Consider the following 21,156-nt stretch of genomic DNA (forward strand, 5'->3'; position numbering starts at 1 on the left):
AATCAATGACCTTATTGTAATTAAAATGTCTTCTGCAAATTTTGCAACGACCTTGTAAAGACATTGCTGAGGGCTCATCCAAGTGAGGGTCTCTGAAGTTCAAGAGCCACTGTTTCACAGTAAATTCACCTCTATTCAGGGACAGGTAAAGCATTCGACCCCCATTCCCTTGCCCTTCTTTTGCCATGGATGCAAAAAGATGACAAGGATGAACAATCTACCTAAAGAAACTCAATACGCATGGCACTTTACTCCATACCAAGCAAATCTTAATCCTTTGAGAAATGTCAGACTTCTCTCCCCACACGTACAGGGGAGGGTTTGCGAGTCATAGAATCTGTGACCCAGACCCACCCAGTAGACTTGAGGCAAACATTCATGTATCTCAGAAAGGCCTCACTTCAGGCATAAACATCACCTAAGCAGGCTTATAGTCTGAATCCCACAAACTCCCTGCGTTTGCTGCCATTTCTTTCCTCTTATCAAAACCTGCTTAGGGGTAAAAATTACAAAACATTATTTACACTGAGGGCTAAATAATAATGTTCAAAGTATTTTTGCTTCCCCATTGAAGATGAAAGACAAATCTGCCACTGTATGCTACACAAGCAATTGGCTTTTCAGCCCTACTGGTCAGTGGATGTACTCACGGACCTGAGAGCCAGGCCAGCAGTAAGGCCCGAGGTCAAAGTAACTGCATCCCCGAGGGCTGTGGACACCAGCAGCTGTCCCTTCTCCTACTGAGACTTAGCAAACATCTACTCACTACTATTAGTGTCACTCATAATAGAAGCAAGTAGTATCCAAACACTCCAAGGAGAAACTGGATCTATAATATATATATATACACACACACATATATGTATGTATTTTTACCTCATAAAGGGTCTCCAACTTCTGTGAGATACTGCTTTGCAGGCTCCATTCATTCATGTGCTAGGCTCTTGAAATACAATATTGAACAAACAAAACATGGATCCTGCCCTTTGAGAACTTACAATCTGCTGGAAAAAACCAGCAATTAAACTTGTAAATAGGTGGGCAAGTAAAGGGTGTAATGGGAACACCTGGGAGAGGCATTTAGCATAAACATGGGAATCAGGCACAGGGGTCTCCTGGAAGAAAGGATCTCCACAGGGAAACTCTCAAGCATTAGCGGAAGGAAAGGGGCTAGGCAGGTAGATGTGGGGGCTCCGTGGGGTGGAGTGGCCGGTGCCAAGGCCTGCGGCCAAGCGAATGGAACACGCGTCTGAACCTAATGTGTGGTGAAGGCGGGGAGGAAAAGTCGGGGAGGTAAGTAGGAAAGATAGGCTGGAAGTTAGGGGCAGTGGGGTGTCTATCCCAACGGGCCTTATAACTATAGAGGAACTTGGGCTTTACCTTGAGAGCCCAACAAGCCTTTGAATGATTTTAAATAGGAGACTGGCATCAGATTTGCATTTCAGAGACATCCCTCTGGCTGCAATGTGAAGAAAAGATTACAGACACTGGGAGAGAAAGGAGGGAGATGATACAGGAGAAAGAGGATAGGGAGCTCAGGTTTAAACTAACTGCCTTTCAGGTATGTGTGTGCTGTCTGAGTGGAGATGCCCAGGGAAGAGTGAGAGATAAAGGCCTGCAGCCCGAGAGAAAGTGCTCACCTGAGGATTTAGCACAGAAATGGTTGCTGGACTTGCGGGTGAGGAAGGGGGACACGGAGGCCAGTGAGAAACAGACTCGGGAAGAACTCCAAGGACACCCCACTGAAGGGACAGGCAGAAGAGGAAGCCTGAAGTCCCTCAGTGAGCACGTGTAGACGACAGCGAAGGGAGGGAGTAGCATCGCTGGAGGGTTTCAGGCTTCCCTGGGAGTTTCTGCTACCTGGTGATGCCAACAACCAACGTGGAGTTCTAGCAGTAATGCTTTAAGACCTACAATTAGATCCTGGCCAACTGACCCTGTCCTACTAACTCTGTACACTTGAAAAGTTGGGTATACTCCACAACTCAGCAGGCAGCAGTTGTAAATACGTTCCTGATGGCCTTTCCAAGCCATAAAATAAATGTGCTACCCCTTCCCAGGTGCGGAGAGGGTAAGCCCTCCCAGAGGGAGGCGGGATCGTTGCCAGGAAAAATATGAGGTGGTTTTGTCCCCTACCCAGCTTGGCATTTCCCTGCCCAGGACATGAGTCACACACATTTGTGGTAAAGGTTTGTTATTTCAGATCTTTCCCTTAATATGAAATTTTCTAACACCATAGGCTAAATTTCTATAACCCTCAGTCTTTGGCAGAGTTCTGCCACTTTGCTTTCCGAAAATATTTGCACATGATAAACGCTGTAAGTAAAACATGATGTGCTCAGCAGTATGCCATCAACCAAGTCCTCTTTTCCAGTCCCAAGACAAACTGAGAATACAAATCATCTAAACTTGTGTGCTAAGAAGTCTTGAGGGGTCTTGAGGTATGGAAGATTCGAGTTTAAACAAGTGCTACCCAGCCAGTCTGTGACGGGCACTTCACAGTCTTACTTCCCTCTCCTTAAAATGGAGGTTAACAATACCTACCTTGTATGCTACTGGAAGAATTAGAAAAACATTTATTGAGCCATGAACAGGTACCAGAGACTCCTCTAAGCACTGGATGAACTCATTTAATACTCCAGACAGATGTCTATTACTGAGGAACAGAAATTAGGTAACTATGTTTCACTACTAGTGAAAGATACAGTCAGGATTTGAATTTATCAGTCCAGAGAACTACTAAAACATTCTGCTATATTGTTTCTCTAAATATATGTGTAGAACCTAATACAGTGTCTGATACATAGTATCGCACTTGATAAACAGTACTGATTAACAACAAGAAAGCTTTTGAATTTGATGGGAAAGACAAGTGCCATAGTACTCTTTATCCAACTCTTTAAGATGAGTATCTAAAAATAACTGAGTTCAAAAAGTTCCTTTTATTATATGTGCGAAGAAATACCTTGGCTTGCAATAATGAAGCAAAGGAGACAGTACAAAATATAGATTTCTCCTGGAATAAAATTATGAGGAAATATTCCTCTCCTTTAAAAGCACTTCTTTCTACTGTCTCTGAGGGAGGCTACCAGCTGATGAAACATTATGGACATTGACTGGAGGTGGGCGAGGCGCTCTTGCCCAACCCCCATTGCTATTACTACCAGGTAAAAGCCTTTAGTGTCCGACTACCAGATGCCTCTCCCAAAGTAACGCACTCTATTCACAAGGGAAACATTCAGGGATGGCTTTCAAGTGGAAAGTCTTACGTGGAGGCATATGAACGGTGCTGGACAAATCAACCCTGCAACCCAAAACAACTTTTATATCAAGGGATCTATCTAGCCTTTATGCCTAAATTCCACAGCTTAGCACTTAAGGCTTTTAGGTATTCACAGTATCAACATAAAACCTTCAAAAAGGCACATATATACACAGACCCATGAGCTTTCATGAGAATACCTCCTCTGCAGGGATTAGTTGATTCCTAAGGAAGGAAAGGTCTTTCAAACCAAGGAAGTGCTAGGTCGCTGAGACAGGGGAGGGCCAAAAGAAAATTGATGGAAAGGGGGTTAGAAAAGCCGAAGGAAACCAAGGGCCAGCACTTATGTTATCAAGGATTAACTAAAACAGATAGTTCACTGCTGGCCTCAGCTTTTATCAAGTTCAAAATCCAACAAGTGTCGATTATTCCTTATCACTGTATAGGTTTAAATATGTAAATAAAGCTGGGGAAAAAATAATAAATTTGTCAAGTTAGTCCCTTTGCAGAGGTTCTCTTTCTCATAAGGGTCTTCCTGGAATTCAGGTAGAAACACCGGGAAACCAGTAGCATCAAAAATACACCAGACATACACCTCAATTCATTTATATTTCTTTGATGTCACAGAATTTATTAACAAAATTTGACAATACTATTGGAAATAATCACAGGAGACAGATTGTTTTCCTGAAGGTTACAGACAATTTTAGAAGAGTATCTCTGATCATTCTTTTTTGGGGGGAGGGGGTGTCTTTAAAGTAGGGATAATATCTACTGTAGAAAATGATGTAAGAATTAAATAATAGAGCTTGGCACACAGCAGTCATCCAAGCTCTCCCTGCCTGTAAGGCCCTGGTTGCTGAGGCCATGGAGGGGAACAATCACTGCCCCGTGCACAGAAAGCTCCTCTGCTGAAGCAAATGGTGCTGCACCAAGATACTCAACCATTTACAAATGCTGGCTTCCACTACAATTTTATGAGCGTAGGTCTACTTCCCTTTTCAGGGTCTTAGCTCCTAAAGCTCATTATCTCACTGGAAAGGGGTTCTACTCTAAGGTTTGTGGGCAAAGGAAGCGGGGAGGGCTGTTCTATGGAAATCAGAGCTGCTGCTTGACAGGTTCTGCACCAAGTAGTTGGTTTCGGTGCTTTGTGGGACTGACTTTGGTGACCTTAGAGCCAGAGAACGCAGCCATTAGGACTCTAGCTCAAGGACCTGATTTTGCAAATTCACATTAAAACTGAAGGCCAAGAGATTAGGACTTATCTAGTCACATACGCATTCAATATTGAAAACTTAAAACATAACACTTTTAATTTCATGCAGTTTCTTTTAAAAAGAATTAGAATGAGGTACTTAATCAACTACATTGGTGATACTGGGCTGTAAGTAGGAGTGAGACTAGTTCAGATACTATTATATTCTTATATATTCTTAGTTAACTACTTTAACATTTTATTTTCCCAGTAAGCATTTTTAATAAATTTTAATCTTCATCTGATGGCCCTTTTTTTGGGCAACAACTTAGATGATGATCTCCAATTTTGTAATCTGGTGAAATTCAAAGGAATGTATATTCACTTTAACAGTGTACACAGTAAGCAATGTACTAATTTTCTACTGCTGCCAAAACAAATTACCACCAACTCAGTGGCTTAAGAACAACATAAATGTATCACCTTGCAGAAGCCCCAGCTGGGTCAGACAAGGCTACCATCACGGTGCCAGCAGAGCTGCATCCCGTTTCGGGGAGCTCCGCAGGAGAAATTTTCCTTGCTTTTTCCAGTTTCTAGAGGCTGCTCTTACTACCTCTTCAAAGCCAGCCATGTAAAAACCTCTCTGTCTTTCTCGTGTCACTTTTCTCCCCACTTTCAAGGACTCTTGTGATTAAATCAGGTCCACGAGGATCATTCAGGATAATCTCTTTTCGAGGTCCCTGCCCCCGTTCATATCTGCACAGCCCCTGTGCTAGGTATTCACAAGTTATGGGACTCAGGCACAGACACCTGTGGGGGCTATTGTTCTGCCTACCACGATCAGAGGTATCAAAATAAGTGTTTTTTCATTACCCATCATCTCTTCAAAAAAATTAATATTATTTAAACATGTTTTTATAATAGGTATTATATACAGGTAAAGTATGCAGTGAAGCATAATGCCCAAATGAACTTTTGTACTGACTCAGATTGAGATCGATATGAAAATTATGTCAACCATCCAGCAATGTAATATGGAAACCAACCCTTTTTTCAGTGGGTACACAAATTTTTATTAGCCCTTTTCTTGTATCATTTCCCTTCACTAAAAAAAAGGTGTTTTCAATTCTATGCTCAAAATATATGAAAAAATATCAAGTGTTTCACAATAGCAGTTTGTTACGAGATGTTAGTCTTGTTTTCTTCAAAACATTTTGAGGTCTAAAGATAATTTAGCATTTATAAAAAAAATTTTAGTTGAGTAGGGTATTTGTTTAGGTACACTAGAATTTAAAATACTGCTACTCGGAAAGTTCCTATTCTAATCAGCCAAAGAAAGAAAAAACTCATTATTATAAAGCAGAAAAGACAGCTAGAAACTGTGAGTGGTCTTTAGGTGCAATAGAGCAAGTGACTGTATCTTCTAAACCAAAAATGAGGCATATACTCTAAAATAAGGAAATTTTCTGATTTTTTACTTAATCTGTACAGTATTAAAAGTATATAAAGATTATTGTACTTGTATCTGATATATAAATGTATCATTAAAAAAAAAACAAACCCTCTCCTTCAAAGTAAAGGTCAGTTTAAAACGAACAGCTGTAACGCCCTGTAGTAGGCAGCATGGGAGGCTGAGATGTTTTCTATCCATTAGCCAATAAAGGGAGAGAAAGGAAGAAATGAGACCTGTGGAGAGGCAAGGGTCTACTCTGCTGAAGCAAAGTTCCCACATTTTTTAATGTGCAAAAATTGAAATGGATTTGCAAGCCACACTGACTCATACATAAATTTTTGTTTCCTTTTTTGTTCCCATAAAACTTCCTCAAAGCAGACATAAGACTTTCTACGGAACAACCACATATGTATTCTTCCATATATATTACTTATCAGTAAATATTTACCTAATTAATATTTCATACTCTTTTAATCCATTAATGTACATCTTTTAATTTGCTTAATGTATAGTACCCTGAGTATTTCTGTCCAGTGCTGTTCTATATAGATTATCAAGTTAAAGGAATTCATTTTATAATGTGAAAAAGGGGTAAAGCATTTTAAACTAAGGCTGTATTATTATCCTAACCAGAAATTAATGCAAAACACTTCAAGAAACATGACATGATCGCAAACTAATAGACTGTGTTCCAAAAGTTTACTCATAAACTGAAATGTATTTCTACCACTGAAAATGATTATCAGATGCCAAGCTAACCTATAAACATCTAATGAATCAATAACAGACAAATGGTAGAAAAAACAAGAAGAAAAAGCACTATGATTCTCAAAAAAATCTAACCAAAATAATGAAATAATATAAATACTAAATATTGGTACTTCAGGAAATTACATTTAATGTAATTTTTCTAATTAAGATTATGTATAAAATCTGAAAGGAAATTTCAGCCACTTTTAAAGTTCCAAGAATCAGATAACGCTGACTCACTTTGAATTTGTTTTAAGCATCCTGTTCAGCACCACTCTCCTTTACTAACTAGGATTAAATGACAGTGTCTAAAACACTTAGCATAGGTCTGGTATGAAATAAGCTCTATAAAAATTATATGGTTAGGAATGGTTTAAGGCTCACAGTAACTAGGCAGCTACCTGAAGAGAAGGCAACCAACAAGGAGATATATGTACATCTATACCAAAAAGATTCACCTGTGGTAGTACTGATAAGGTTTTTTTCCGTTCTTGCCTTCTAGAAAACCTGTGTCCGAGGCCCTTGGAGGCCAGAACTAGAAGAGTTAAAAGGTTACTCTGGTTATAGATCTGGTGGGGCAAAGGCTAACCACCAGGTGAAGTGACAGCCCAGAAAGCAAATGGAAACCTAGAACTGAATGCTCAGCACTTAAGCAGAAGGAACCAGCCAGCTCCGGAGGTCCCGGTGCGAGTGCTTCCGGAGGGAGCAGCGGGCACAGCAGCGTTTTGCAGCGCAATGAGGCTAAGTCTGCGGGCCAGGCTGTGAAACGCACTGATTCAGTGTGATGTATGTGAGGATAAGAAAGAAATGGGGAGAGAATGGCAAGTTGCTTGACCTTGTTAAAAAAAAGGGAGGAATCATTATTGGATTAATCTAGTGATTCATACACTTTAATAGGCATTAGAATCTCTTAGGCATGCCCTTAAAATGCAGAAACGTAGGCCCCATCTTAAATATTCTGATTGCACAGGTCTAAATGATGAAAATGCTCAGCCAAATTTGGGAATTCATCAAATTAGTTAGTTTAACAGAGTAACCTCTAAAGTAAAATTTAATTACAGAATATTTCCAATTCATATTATCTCACAAAGTAACATTGTAAAATTGCTGGTTTGGAAACACAACATACATAAAATACAACATATTTTTGTATAATAAATAATACATGGAAATGTCTGAAAACATTTTTTAAAACACTAATCCAAAGTAAGTGACATATTTTCTTCAAATATATAAAGTGCTTTTTGAAATAAGTAAATGTGATCTCAAGTTTTAAAATTTGAAATTTAAAAATTGTATCTGATATTGATACTATACAGAAAACAAGACACTATATTTTTTATTTCAGAAAATTCTAGTCTTTTTATAATAATTAAAGGAATTACATGATTAAGTATATATCTTACTATTTTCCAAAATTTTCCATTCATTTCTTTAAATGCAGTCATACACCTAAGTGTCTTGAATTACATAAACATATCCATTCGCAGTCTAAGACTCACCAAGGTTTATACCATGCTTCTTCAACAGGATCTGAGATGAACCACTAGTAACACAGGTCATAAGATTATTTGGATTTTATGACTTGGCCTGTTGAACTCTAAAAATGCATAAAAGAAATTAAATTCTGCATCGTGCTTATTATTATTTAGGAAATGGCTATTAAGGCTTTATTGTAGGGGATCACAAAAAAAATCCTATTGTGCACAATGCAAAAATGGAGAAAATAATGGTTTATGTACCTGTGGAATAACGAAGGGATACATGGTTTTCCCTCTCATTATGGACTTCTCAAAATCAAAGCTGTTTTTCAAATTAGCATTTGTGAAAAATTATATTCCTAGTTTAAGAACTTAAATGTCTTTAGATTTAAAAACAGAATGAATAATATATAGTTTAAAAAATGATGCTCTGGGGAAAAGCATTGATTCTTGTTTCACTCTTTCCAACAGATTTTGTTTGCTTGCTTTATATAAAAAGAAAAGTTCTGTTATTGTGAGGATAATTTTTGATTCAGTTCCAATGCCCTTGTATCTCCATGAGTTTTGGCATTGCTCACCAGCACCTGTGGGAAATCACATACAGTAACATTAGAATTTTGTTTATTAACAATATTTACATTTAGATTCATAGAAGCCAAATATGCCAAAGAGCAGCATGCAATATCAAACTACACAAAAATGTGACTATGAGTAATCTTTCATTTTTGCTGAAACACACTGTTCAACCAGAACTAATATCAGAGATAAGCACAATTAATTCAAATGCTCAATTAGTATAGACACCAACATTTTGATTGTTACCGCTGTCAGCACTGTGTAAAATTAAAGGTTTTGTTTGGCAACTCTGTTTACAACATGGTCACTTCTAAACTCTTACCCCAAAAGACCACTCTACGCCTAGAACTGTCTAAAGAACACCGCTCTCCTGTACAACCACCGCTTAGGGTCGAAGCTCTAGGTTCTACGTTCCCTCAAGAAACTCTCCATGATTCCCACCAACTCCACAAACCAGAAGATTTCATTTCAGTTGGTCATCTGACTACTAAACGTTTTTGGTTGTTCATTTTCAAATGCTGTGAAAGGACTGAGATTTTGCTCTACTTGCAAGATAACAAGTTAGCCCGCCATGGTATTGCTCCTGGTACAGCAAATGGCATGAGCATCAACAGATCTGCACCTGTTCCCCTCCCCCTCAAGTCTCACAGGGGTGACACGGATGGACACACACAGTTTCGCACACAGAGACTGGGGTGCACGCACTACACGAGGGGGACTCTGGGCCCAGGAGACTTGAGCCTTTTATAATGGGCAGTACGCAGGCCTACCCTTTGCTTATCTGTCTCCCAAGGCTGTCGCCACACATACATCCTTGAAAAAATAGTCTGGCGCCGAGGGTGGTCAGGCCCACTGCTCACAGGATGCTCAGAAATGCAAGAGACCAAGGCCGAACTGTCTCCCAAGACTCACACAAGTTCTTCCTTTTTGGTTTGCGATATGTTGATTATAATGCCTTTCTCCAAACATTGTTTTCATTATTATTTTTTTATTATTGTATATTTCACTAAAAGTCACGTATTTCAAATGCTATAGTATTTTTAAAAAGCTTCTCATTCAATTTTATTGTATTTTAAAACTGCCGGCTAAAGTTATGAGAATCTTAACCCAATACATGTATTATATATTCTACTTAAAAAAAAAAACAATTTTAGATATGTGCATAGACATTTATATATTTAGATACGAGAGCCATCCCATAAGAAGTAGAGTAGAAATTGTCACATGCGTTTTATAGAAAAAAATAAGATGTAAAATAACTTTTCTAAAGATAGTATGAACATCCCATTAAATCTTGCTACTTCTAAATGTATCCTGGCTACCCATTTGCCTCCATGGCAATGATCCTAAGAAATACTACAACCAGCGACTAGCAACTTTGTCTATCTTCTCTTCTTCTACATAGCACATTAAAAGGATGTATTTCCTATTGATTAAGTCAATGGTCCTCAGGGCAATTTCACCTCAGGTGTCATTTGGCAATGTCTAGAAGACAATCTTGGTTGTCACAAGTTGGGGAAGGGGAGGATGACAGTGTAGTGGGTACGGTGGTCAGGGGCCACGCTGCTAAAACCCTGCAGCGCACAGGACAGCAACCCTCACCCCTCTTCCAACAAAGGTCCAAGATGAAATATTCTGAATAAAATCAGTGCCTTACATCAATGAGCTCAGAGTCATTTTTGGCATGTAAGTGCCTCAGAAGGTACCAACGTGCAGTTGACACAATAGATTTGGGATAGCCAGGCTGATACACCAGCCTCTCCAAAAGTCGCCGTGTCTCTCTGGGAAAAAGATATTCACAGTTAGTCCAAAGCATATAAATATATAAAATATTTCATATACTAGTCTCTCACACACATCTTTCTTATTCTTTTGTAGATACAGTGCTAATTCACCTTTTTTTTTAATTTTTAGGACAATAAAGTTAGCAATAATGGTTAACATTTATAAAGTGTTTATTATGTGCTATGCAGTATACCTAGTATTTTACATATATAGTCACATTTAATATTCTCAACCTTGTATGGCAGATTGCTGTTATTATTCCCACTAAGGCTCAATCCAAATAGGAGGAAAGGGTTCCCATTTTATGAGCACTTCTGAGCGCTCTATCTCTAATCTTTTTTGAAAACAGGCAGAATATAAATAAATCAATAAACTATCATAAATAGTGCAGAGTGGAAAAAGAAGAAATACTCAATATCTATATCAAAGCCTAAATGCATACTATCAGGCTTTTATGTGAGAATCCATGTAATAACAGGCTGATTTATATTTGTGCTTCAATTTTTTTCTTTCCGAATTTACTCACATCTAAGACTCCAAAGACTTCTGTACTGGTAGAAACAACATAATAGTGGCAATTCAGAACTGTGGAATAGGAAGACCTTATAAATAGCACTGATTTGAAGCAGGAACTGAAGAACTTGTCTTGAGGATGCTTTTACAAAGAAACCACATAGTGATCACATTGTTTTTTTCTTAGGACTGTTATGTTTATTTGGGCCGATTTTGATGGTGATAAAAATTATGAAAGGTGCTAATAGATTATGAGGGAAAGGGGGTTTGAGCCCTCTAAGTAACCCACACTGAGCACAGGCAGAAAAGAGTTCATTAGGAAGTTTAAATCATAGCCTAAAACATTTTTTGGTAAAATCAGTCATAAAAAATGGCCATAAATAAATCATGCTGAAATTGTTGATTAGCCCTATGTCCCAATTCTTCCTCTGTGCCAATTTTATGGATATTGGTGTGATCTCTGCCACGTATCTATATGTATCTCTGGGTCTATACTACTTATTCTGCCCCAGTAATCTATGCTTCTAAACCACTGTTTTACTTATGACTGCTTAGTGTTATGTGTGATATCCATTAGGGTTAGTTATTATTAATATTTTGAAATATTTTTCCTTCTTTTTAATTCTTTTTTTCCATTAAATTTATCCTCCTTATATCCTCTTCCACCTGCTCCCCATGACAATCGCCACTCTGTTGCCCATGTCCATGAGTCCTTCTTTTTTTCTGGCTTGAAACTTCTACCCGCTAATACTAGCCCCTTCCGAGACCTGTCAGTCTGCTCTCTGAGTGGGAAATATTTTTGCCCGTTTTATCATCCATATGACCTTTAAGTAACTTTCTTTATTTCTGACCCCATCCCCACCCTTCAATAAAAAGACTGCTAAAATTTTTTATTTTAACCTGAGAAGTTTTGGGGTTTTCTAGATACAAAACCCATTTTATTTATGCATGTGCCTTTTCATGGCTTATTGACTTGCAAGAATTTATGTCAATTTAGCCTTGAACTTGGGTCTTTTTTATTTTGTTTGTTTCTAGCATCCACATCACACTAGTGGCTCATCCTAAGCCAGTAAAGAGCAAAAACTCCAAGGCCTTCTTTACCCAAAATACTGTCATGCCAAATCTCATATATTATATCTGTGTACCAAATTTTTTTAAAAAACAAATGTAAGACTTTATTTTCTTCTTTATTGGGTTACTAGAACCAGCCTTTCTAAAGTGGGTATAGATAATATGAGTATGACAGTTGTTAAACTAACTGTAAATCTTTGTGTGCTTCCTCGAAAGATTAAAAGTAAATAAATATTTCCAAGAAAAAAAATGAACAAAGATTCTTCACACCTTGCCCCCATTTTGCGGTTGAACTGTAACAAAGCTTGTAAAAGGACAGCCAGTGGACAAAAGCAGAGTTTCAAGGCCTCAGTTGTAGCTTCCTGAACCAAGGAGGGCCAGTGATCATTGGAAATGTTGGCCTGTAAAAATATAAGACAAACATCAAAGCTTTTCACATGTTTACCTTAAAAGAAATGCAATTCAACTCTCATTTACTGAATGCCTACTTGTCTAAGTTGCCACGTAAATGCTACAGGGAGCATAATTGTGCAAAGTGATTAAGGCAGGATTCCTGCCCTTAAGGAGCCTGCTATATAACAGCCTAGACCGGGATAAATGAAGGTTTCAGAAAGAAGATATCACTTAAAAACACTAAAGTACTTGTTAAAAAAAAAAATGCGCTATTCTATTATATAGGCGAATAAAATCTAACAGTTACTAAACTTATGGTCTACCAAATATACAAAACTCAACTTAACATAGTGATAAATATAAAGTTCCACATTCAAAAATTATCTAGGGAGAGAGGAAAGGCTGAAATGAAATAATAAAATCCCAACAGAGAAAAAACATACAAAGCAGATCAAAGATAAAGACATTAAATCAAAGTCATCAATACTGAAAACATTTTTTTAAGAATTTCACTTTATGGATTAAGATACCATATGACCCAGCAATCCCTCTTCTGGGTATCTACCCAAAAAACTCAAAAACATTTATTTGCAAAGATACATGCACCGTTATGCTCATTGCAATATTATTCACAGTGGCCAAGACATGGAGACAACCAAAGTGTCCATCAATAGAGAACTGAGTCAAGAAGATGTGGCACATATATGCTACTGAAATACTACCCAGCCATAAGAAAAGATGAAATACATTATTTGTGACAACAGGGATGGACCTTGAGAATATCATGCTAAGCAAAATAAGTCAGAGAAAGTTATAAACCATATGATTTCACTCAAATGTGGGATATAAAACTGAAACCCATACACACAACATGGTGGTTACCACAGGGAAGGGAGAAGGGTGGGATAGCAAAGGGTAAAGCGGGCCAAATACATGGTGACAGCAGATGATTCGACTGTGGGTGGTGGGCACACAATGCAATATACAGATCAGGTATCACAGAAATGTACAGCTGAAACCTATACAATCTTATTAACCAGTGTCACCCCAGTAAATTTAATTTAAAAATAAAGAAATAAAAAGAATTGCACTTTATGAAGAAAAAGTTAAGAGAGAGGTATATACATTACTTAAGTTGCAAACTTGTGTTTCTTACATGCACTGACTTAGAAATAACATGGATAAGTTAATTCCTAAGAAACAGTAATGAAAATAAACACTCCACTGAATTGTGCAGAAAGAAAAATGCAGTTAAAATTTTTCATTAACAAACTGCAACCAAGATTTCATAATTACACGTAGCTATAATATACATTTTAATAAAGCTAAAATGAGTCAATACATAGCCCATTTCAAAAACTAAATGATAAAAGAAGAAGAGCAATAAACTTTGAGGTAGTCCAGGCAACAGTAATCTGTGTAATTAAGAAAAAGGAAGCCAAAAAGATAATGAATTTGTAAATAGAGAACAGAGGTTGTGAGGCACCTTCTACAAAGACAGGAACAATGGAACTTTGGGTACATCTGGGCAAAAAAAAAAAAAAAAAGAGGCAAAGCCCATACTAATATAATTAATCTCAATAAATTTTTGAAATCAATAACATAAACTCACTGGTTGCTTTTATAATACACTCTATAAATTCCAAGAACTCATTCATTGAAAGTATTCTGCAAAGTTATCCCGAAGATTATTACATAAGGAAAAAGTTGCTATGTGTAACTTGTATGTTTAACAATGTGATCAGAATATTCATATTTTTGTTTCCCATTGTCTTGAGAATGTATTACATGAGGAAGACTTTTCCTCTGTCCCTAGATGTAAATTTACAGTAGGCCCTATGACTCTTACACCCATATTTTTTGATTGATTCACACATTCTTAATTTAATTAAAATGTCTTCTTTTCAATACTTCAATCTTCATTAAGGTAGTATTTGTACCCCACTCTCATTTCCTCAGAGCCCAGCTGAGGTATAGTTAAAGGCAACAGCAGGCAGCTTGTTCCTCCTCTCAACAATCCCATCTTTTCTTGCTAATTGTGGTTTCAGGTCTCCACTGAAATATCAGAAGCTTATTATTTGACTTGAATCATTATAAGATGATGTCTAGCTCTTCTAGGCCTGACAAATATTTATAGCTTTTTCTCATGTAGACTTTCTGGCTTTATCAGAGATTCCCAACTTCACAGGTAGTTTCTTACCTGCAGTAGCAGCTATTTAATGTGTGGAGCCCAGAGCAAAAAAAAAATACAAGGTCTTTTAAAAAAATTTCAAGATGGCAACTGCAGAGCATTAAACCAAGTGTGGAGACCAGTGCAACTGTGAGGATACGCACCCATGAAACAGTCCTAATCTGAAGATCCACCAACTTGGGTGAATGTTCTTTATTCCACTTCCCCTTTTCACATTGGTTAGCAATCTGGGAACCTTGTAGCTTCCTTTCTGTTGAGATGCCTTCATTCCTCTAGGTGGCCCTACTGGACAGGATGAAAGAGAATTCCTGTGCCACCCTCCTCTCACGCTCAGCATCACCTGTTCCCAGCTCTCACTCACTCCAGAAGTGCCGCCGGACCCATGCTGCAGCGCCGCTCCTTCCCTCTCTCCTTGTGCCTGAGTGCATACTCCTACCCACCTTTGGGATTCACCTGCTGCTAATCACTCTTTCCTAGAAGCATGATGTCATTTTCCAAAATACTAGCGACTCTTTTCCTCTGTCCTAACGCGGACAGAGAGCCATGGCTCCTGAGGAATGTGCCACGTATCTGTCCATACCCTTCTAGACATGTGCCTCCAGGGGCTCGGAGGTCAGAAACCAAGGCCTCCCTCTCTCCAGCAGCACTTCCTTCCTCGTCGCTGTGGGTGTCTCCGAGTGGAAATGCGCCGGAGAGAAGGTGGTGGAGGCCACCGGCACTCTCCAAAGAAATTTCTTCACAATCCTTCTCCAACTTCAGTCTTCTAATTCCTTTACTGCTTCCTTCTAGGTTAGTCTTCTACCTTCTTCAGAAATCTGTGTCTTGATCTGATATCTCACTTTGGCATCTGGTATTTAAAATCTTAGTTAAACCTTTCAGTTTAATAACCTATCATATACTATCACAAATACAGTTGCCTCTCATAAAACAGTCTAATTTTAACATACTGCTCCTCTGCACACTGCCTGCTATTCGCCACAGAGAAATATGGCGCATCTCCTTATAATAATTGTTGGGTGCCAAATCTTACAACTTATACTCTTTTAATCTAACTTATTATTTGTTAGTTAACAAATATTACTTAGTGGTGTGCCTGTTTTAGATAGTGCTTTAAGGTTTAAAATACATTTGTAAATGTTATTTGATATTCATAACAACTCTATAAGGCAAAGTAGGTGATATCTCCACTATTACAAAAAAAAGTGAAGGTGGGGTGCTCCAAATAGCTTAATAGACTGAAGTTTTCCCAGGTATTAAATAGCAGGACCAGAACCAAGGTTCTTAGAGAAAATACTTTCGTGGCAGTGGGCACTGGGCAGGGAGGGCAGGTATATATGGTTATTGCTAAACTGCAAGCTAATTTCCTCATCTGTAAAATAGGGTTACTGTGCGTATTAAGTTAGTTAATATGTGTGAAGCACTATCACAGTGCCTAGCACAAGCTAAATGCTATATATGTTTGCTATTATTGTTTTACTCCAGGTCAGATTAATTTCCCAGAAGAACAAACAAACAAAACAAGCACACCACTAAATAATATTTATTAACTAACAAGTAATAAGTTATACAAAAAAAGTATATATTTTCCAGTTCACTTATTCAAGAGCACTTATAGGTACTGCATGGCTTCCATAGCTCACCAGCTACTGATGTCACAAAGACCTTTGCTAAATATAAATATGGGACAAACAAAACGTTTGGGGTATAGTTTCAATTAACCACGATTTCTTTCCACCCAAATCACCTCAAATATGACTACAATTATTATTTGTCCATTTATTAAGGAGCTCTTAGTACAAGGCAGAGTGGGAAAGCAAGGATACAAAGATGACAAAACATGGCCCCCGAGCTAAGGCGCTCTTTAATGCGCTCTACAGTAATAGCACTGACGTGAAAAAAGTCCTCATTTTTACATTTCTTTGTCAAATTATCCAGTTAAAATAGGTCAACAATGTTGACAATGGATTACTATGGCAAAAGTATGAGTGAATTCAGGCTTATCTAGGACAATTTGTTCTAATAATTTAAAACAAAAAGTTTATCTCTGAATTACAGAAGTAATACGCATATGAGAAAAAATTCAAACACTATCTAAGGAAATAAAATTAAAAATTCTCCTCTACCATCCTTTAAAGACCTCCAGTGCTATAGTATCCAAAGTAACTGTCATTACACCTCTTTTATATCTTTTTATATCTTTCTATGTACCTGTAAGTATGCACTCAATATACAAATAAGGTATTTAGAGATAGATTCTCTGAAAAACACATACCACACTCAAATAAGATATCATAGACACTGTTGTGCAGTCCACCTCCCCATACATCCACATAAACATTCATTTTGAAGAGTTTTCCACACCAACATGTAAGACTTCTAGATTAATAAGCTTAACTTGATACCAGAAAACAGGATGTCAAGTCAAAAATTACCAGATATATCTTACAGAATGTTAAATTGAACTGAGAAATGAGCGAACATGTTCATTATTGGCATCTTTTTCACATGTAACTCCATTAATTCTAATTTAAATCACCAAGAAATAAAAATGTATATTCTGACATAATCCAACTTAAAATTGGAATCTTTCCCCACCCCCCCAAACAATGAGGTTTGGCTGGAGTCTAAGAGTTTATGTTACTCTTACGTTCACAAAGAGCACAAATACGAAGTTTATCAGGTGACCACACTAGATGGCAATGAAACAATAGGAGCTCAGTAGGATACAACTATACAAAAAACTTTCATCTGAAAGAACAATAAAAGAATCAATTTTTATGATTATAATTACAACATGATCTTACCACACAGACTTCTAATGCAAGCAGTGCTAGCCTCAACAGACTTGAGAGCTTCCCACTCCAATTGCCCTGCTGAGATGCGACTTGTAGGCTCTTCCTATAACACATTTCTGCAGCACCCATCATTCCTTGAGACTGATATACATGCGCCAACCACTGAGAAGCAGAAAAAAAAAAGCACCCAAAAGATTTTAGTTTAGTATACAGTATGATATTCTACTTCCAACAAATTCAATAAACTTTGATAAAGTTCAATTTTTCTTTAAAGTATTGTTAAAGGTTGTACCCACAAAACTAAAATCCCAGGTCAAGAAAGAGGTTTTAGGATTCTTGGCCATTCTATTAGCAACAGCTTACCAGCCATACCTACTATCAAGTCTTAAAAAGTTTCCTAAAAATGGCACGTCAAGAACAAAATCAAAATGCAGTGTGGAAAAGGTATCTTACATAAATACTAACCAAAAGAAAGTTTGTACAGCTGCATGAATATCCAAAAAAGCAGACTTGAAGACAAGAAATATTAAGAGATAAAGTAGGCTGTTTAATAATGATAAAAGAGTCAATTCAATAAAAAGAAGTAACACTCCTACATTTGTATATACCTAATAACACAGAACTTATGGAGCAAAAGTTGACAGAAATAAAAGGAGAAACAGACAAATCCAGAATCATAGTGGGAGATCTGAACACACCTATCTCAACAATGATAAAAGAAACAGACAATAAATTAGTAAGGGTAGGCAAGATTTAAATATAACTAACCATCTTGATTTAAATGGTATATTTAGGAGACTAGACTCAATAACTTCAGAATATATATTCTTTGCAAGAGTGTATGCAACATTTACCAATTTAACCATATGCTGAGACATACACAAATCTAAACAAATTTCAAAAAACTGTAATCATATAAAGTATATTAAGTAAAATTAAACTAGAAGTCAGTAACAAAAAGCTAATTAAAATATTCCCACCATATTATATATTAGAAATTTTTCAAATACTTCAGAAAAAAAAATCCCAGTGAAAATTAGAAAACATTTTTAAATGAATGACAATAAAAGCACTACATAAAATCTGTGGGATGCATATACTGGAAAAAGGTGAAAAACCTGTAATATAAATTTTTATCTCAAGAAGTTACGTGCAAAAAACTAAATCCAAAGAAAGTAACAGAGAAGAAATCAACAACATGAAAAGAAAGTATAATATAATCAAAACAAAAGTTGGTTCTTTCAAAAATAAAATTCCTTATGTTATCAAAAGAATTAAAAACAAATTATCGATGTTAGAATGAAAAAGGGAAACTCATTACAGATTTTACAAACATTAAAAAGAAGTTATCAGAACAACTTTATGCCAATAAATTTGAAATTGAAATGTGTTTGGACAAATTCCTTGCAACTCAACAAAGCTAAAGACACAGAAATCTTAATAGTCTTATATCTATTAAAGAAATTTAATCTGCAATTTAAAAAAAAACTTTCCTATAAAGAAAATTCTTGGCCTGGCTGGCTTCAATGGTGAATTCTTCCAAATGTTAAAAAAATAAATGTCATTCTCATACAAACTCCTTCATAAAACAAAACAATAATAACAAAGGGAATAACAACACAGGTAATAAAATCTAACAAGAATATTACAAGAATAAAAAATTGTATGTCAAACTCTCTCAGGGTAAGTACAAAAATGCTAAACAAATATAATAAAAAATTTTGGTCCCAGCAATATGCAAAAAAAAAAATACATCTTCTAAGAATGCAAGATTTTTTTTTAACATTTGAAAATCAACATCATCCACAACATTAACAGAATAAAGAAAAAGAACCATTCTAATAGATACCAAAAACATTGTTGATAAAACTCAACATAAAAAAAACTCTTGAAAAATTCAGAATTGAAGAGAACTACCTTAACCTGATAAAAAATAACTAGAAATACTATAGCAAATATACTTAATTATGAAATATCAAATATTTTCTTCCTGAGGCAGAGAATAAGACAAGAATGCTCACTTAATCACGTCTATTTAACATTGTATTCAAGGTTGTAAACAGTCCAATATGGCACAAAAGATATAAAAATATTAGGATGAAAAGTGAAACTTTATTATTCATTCACAAATGACATAATGGTGTATGTAGAAAACCCAAAACCATTTCAAAAGAATAAGTGAATTTAACAAGGTTGCTGGAGGGTCAATATACAAAAATGGTTTGCATTTCTAAATATTTGAAGCTAATAAAGAGAAAAAAACACCACTTTCAATGGAACAACAACAAAAACCTAAAAGTAAATTTAGCACAAAAATGTAACAGACCTCTACACTGAAAATTATAAAACATTCTGAAATTTAGAACTTAATTAATTTGAGGGATAAACCACATTCAGGGATACAGAAGCTCAATAGCATTACTTTGTCACTTCTCTTCATATTCAAACTACAAGTTCATGCAATTCCAATCAAGATCCCATCAGGGTTTTTGTGGGGTGGGGGGTGAGGGGAAGGTAATTGACAATTTATATGTAAATGCAAAAGAGCTAAAATAACTGAGACAAACTTGAAGAACAAGGAAGTTGGAGGTCTTAGTATTATCATATATCAAGATTAATTATAATGCTGTATGTAAGAATAAACAAATAGATCACTGGAACAGACTAGGGAGCACTAAAAGATGAATACATACACAGTCACCTGATTTATGACAAAAGTATCACTACAATTCATTGGGGACAAAATAGTCTTTTCAAAGAATAGTGTTCTCAGAGGACTAATTAGTTGCTAATAAGTATCACAGTAAGACTTACACATATATAACTTTTAAAACTTACATGAACCACTGGAATGGCATAGACTATTCTATCATGAGACAGGTTTCTGAAAAGTTTCATGGTAGGAATATCTGTGATTAAATACCTTAAGACCTTATATACTTGTGACATATTAAAAATCACTGTTTCCATAATAAAAGTAAAAGTAATTCCCTAAAAAATTAAAGATTTATTGCAATAACTGACATACAATTGTGCATATTCAAACTGTACAATTTGATGAGTTTTGACATAAGTATACATCTGTGAGTCATCAGCCATCACCACAATCAAGACAATGAACATGTCCATCATCATCAAAAGTCTCCACCTGCCCCTTTGTAATCACTTTTGTCTCCAACTCGCATCCCCTCCTCTTATCCTATGTCTCTAAGCAACCATTAATCATTATCAGTCAAAACAGATCAGTCTGCATTTTTTAAAATTTCTTATAATGATATCATAAAGTAGAAACTCTTTGTCTTGCATCTTTCACAACTGTAAACATGGTAAAGGTTGATTTTCTATTTTCTAATTACAATATTCTTTAAATATGAAAAAGAGAGATTTCTGGTGAGTTTAAAGGCAACACAAATAAAAATGGAGCATGCCCTTGACTTCAGCTAATATCACAGAGAATTTTAATTCAGGACTCATGTAAGAAAGGAGAGGACTTACCTGCCAGGCTGGAACAGAGGTTGAGTTGGACATGACTGTTTTTTGCAGCTCATCAAGTACAGCATCTGAGAGAGGCTTTTGTGATTCCAGGAGTGGTTTACACTGAACTTGTCTCAAAAGTAAGATAACAGCTGGCTGATCAGGGTTACTCTTTAAATTCTAAAATTTAAACACCAAAGAGAAATATATCAAATAG

The 21,156-nt window shown here is 36.4% G+C and overlaps 1 protein-coding gene across 1 annotated transcript in view; it reads right to left on the minus strand.

The window, feature by feature from the left end:
* Nucleotides 1-7,933: 7,933 nt before the first annotated feature.
* Nucleotides 7,934-21,156, minus strand: part of SKIC3 (SKI3 subunit of superkiller complex) — a 77,225-nt gene continuing 64,002 nt past the window's right edge. Inside the window, exons 38-42 of the mRNA XM_054578609.1 lie at nucleotides 20,961-21,119; nucleotides 17,475-17,627; nucleotides 12,357-12,487; nucleotides 10,375-10,498; nucleotides 7,934-8,725 (exon numbers count right to left, since the gene is read on the minus strand). Of these exons, the coding sequence (XP_054434584.1) occupies nucleotides 8,651-8,725; nucleotides 10,375-10,498; nucleotides 12,357-12,487; nucleotides 17,475-17,627; nucleotides 20,961-21,119 (642 nt within the window). The 3' untranslated portion in view covers nucleotides 7,934-8,650. The remainder of the gene's footprint in view (nucleotides 8,726-10,374; nucleotides 10,499-12,356; nucleotides 12,488-17,474; nucleotides 17,628-20,960; nucleotides 21,120-21,156) is intronic.

Source organism: Pteronotus mesoamericanus, unplaced genomic scaffold, assembly GCF_021234165.1.
Source record: "Pteronotus mesoamericanus isolate MK-2021 breed Mesoamerican mustached bat unplaced genomic scaffold, CSHL_Meso_final contig_50, whole genome shotgun sequence".
Classification (NCBI taxonomy): domain Eukaryota; kingdom Metazoa; phylum Chordata; class Mammalia; order Chiroptera; family Mormoopidae; genus Pteronotus; species Pteronotus mesoamericanus.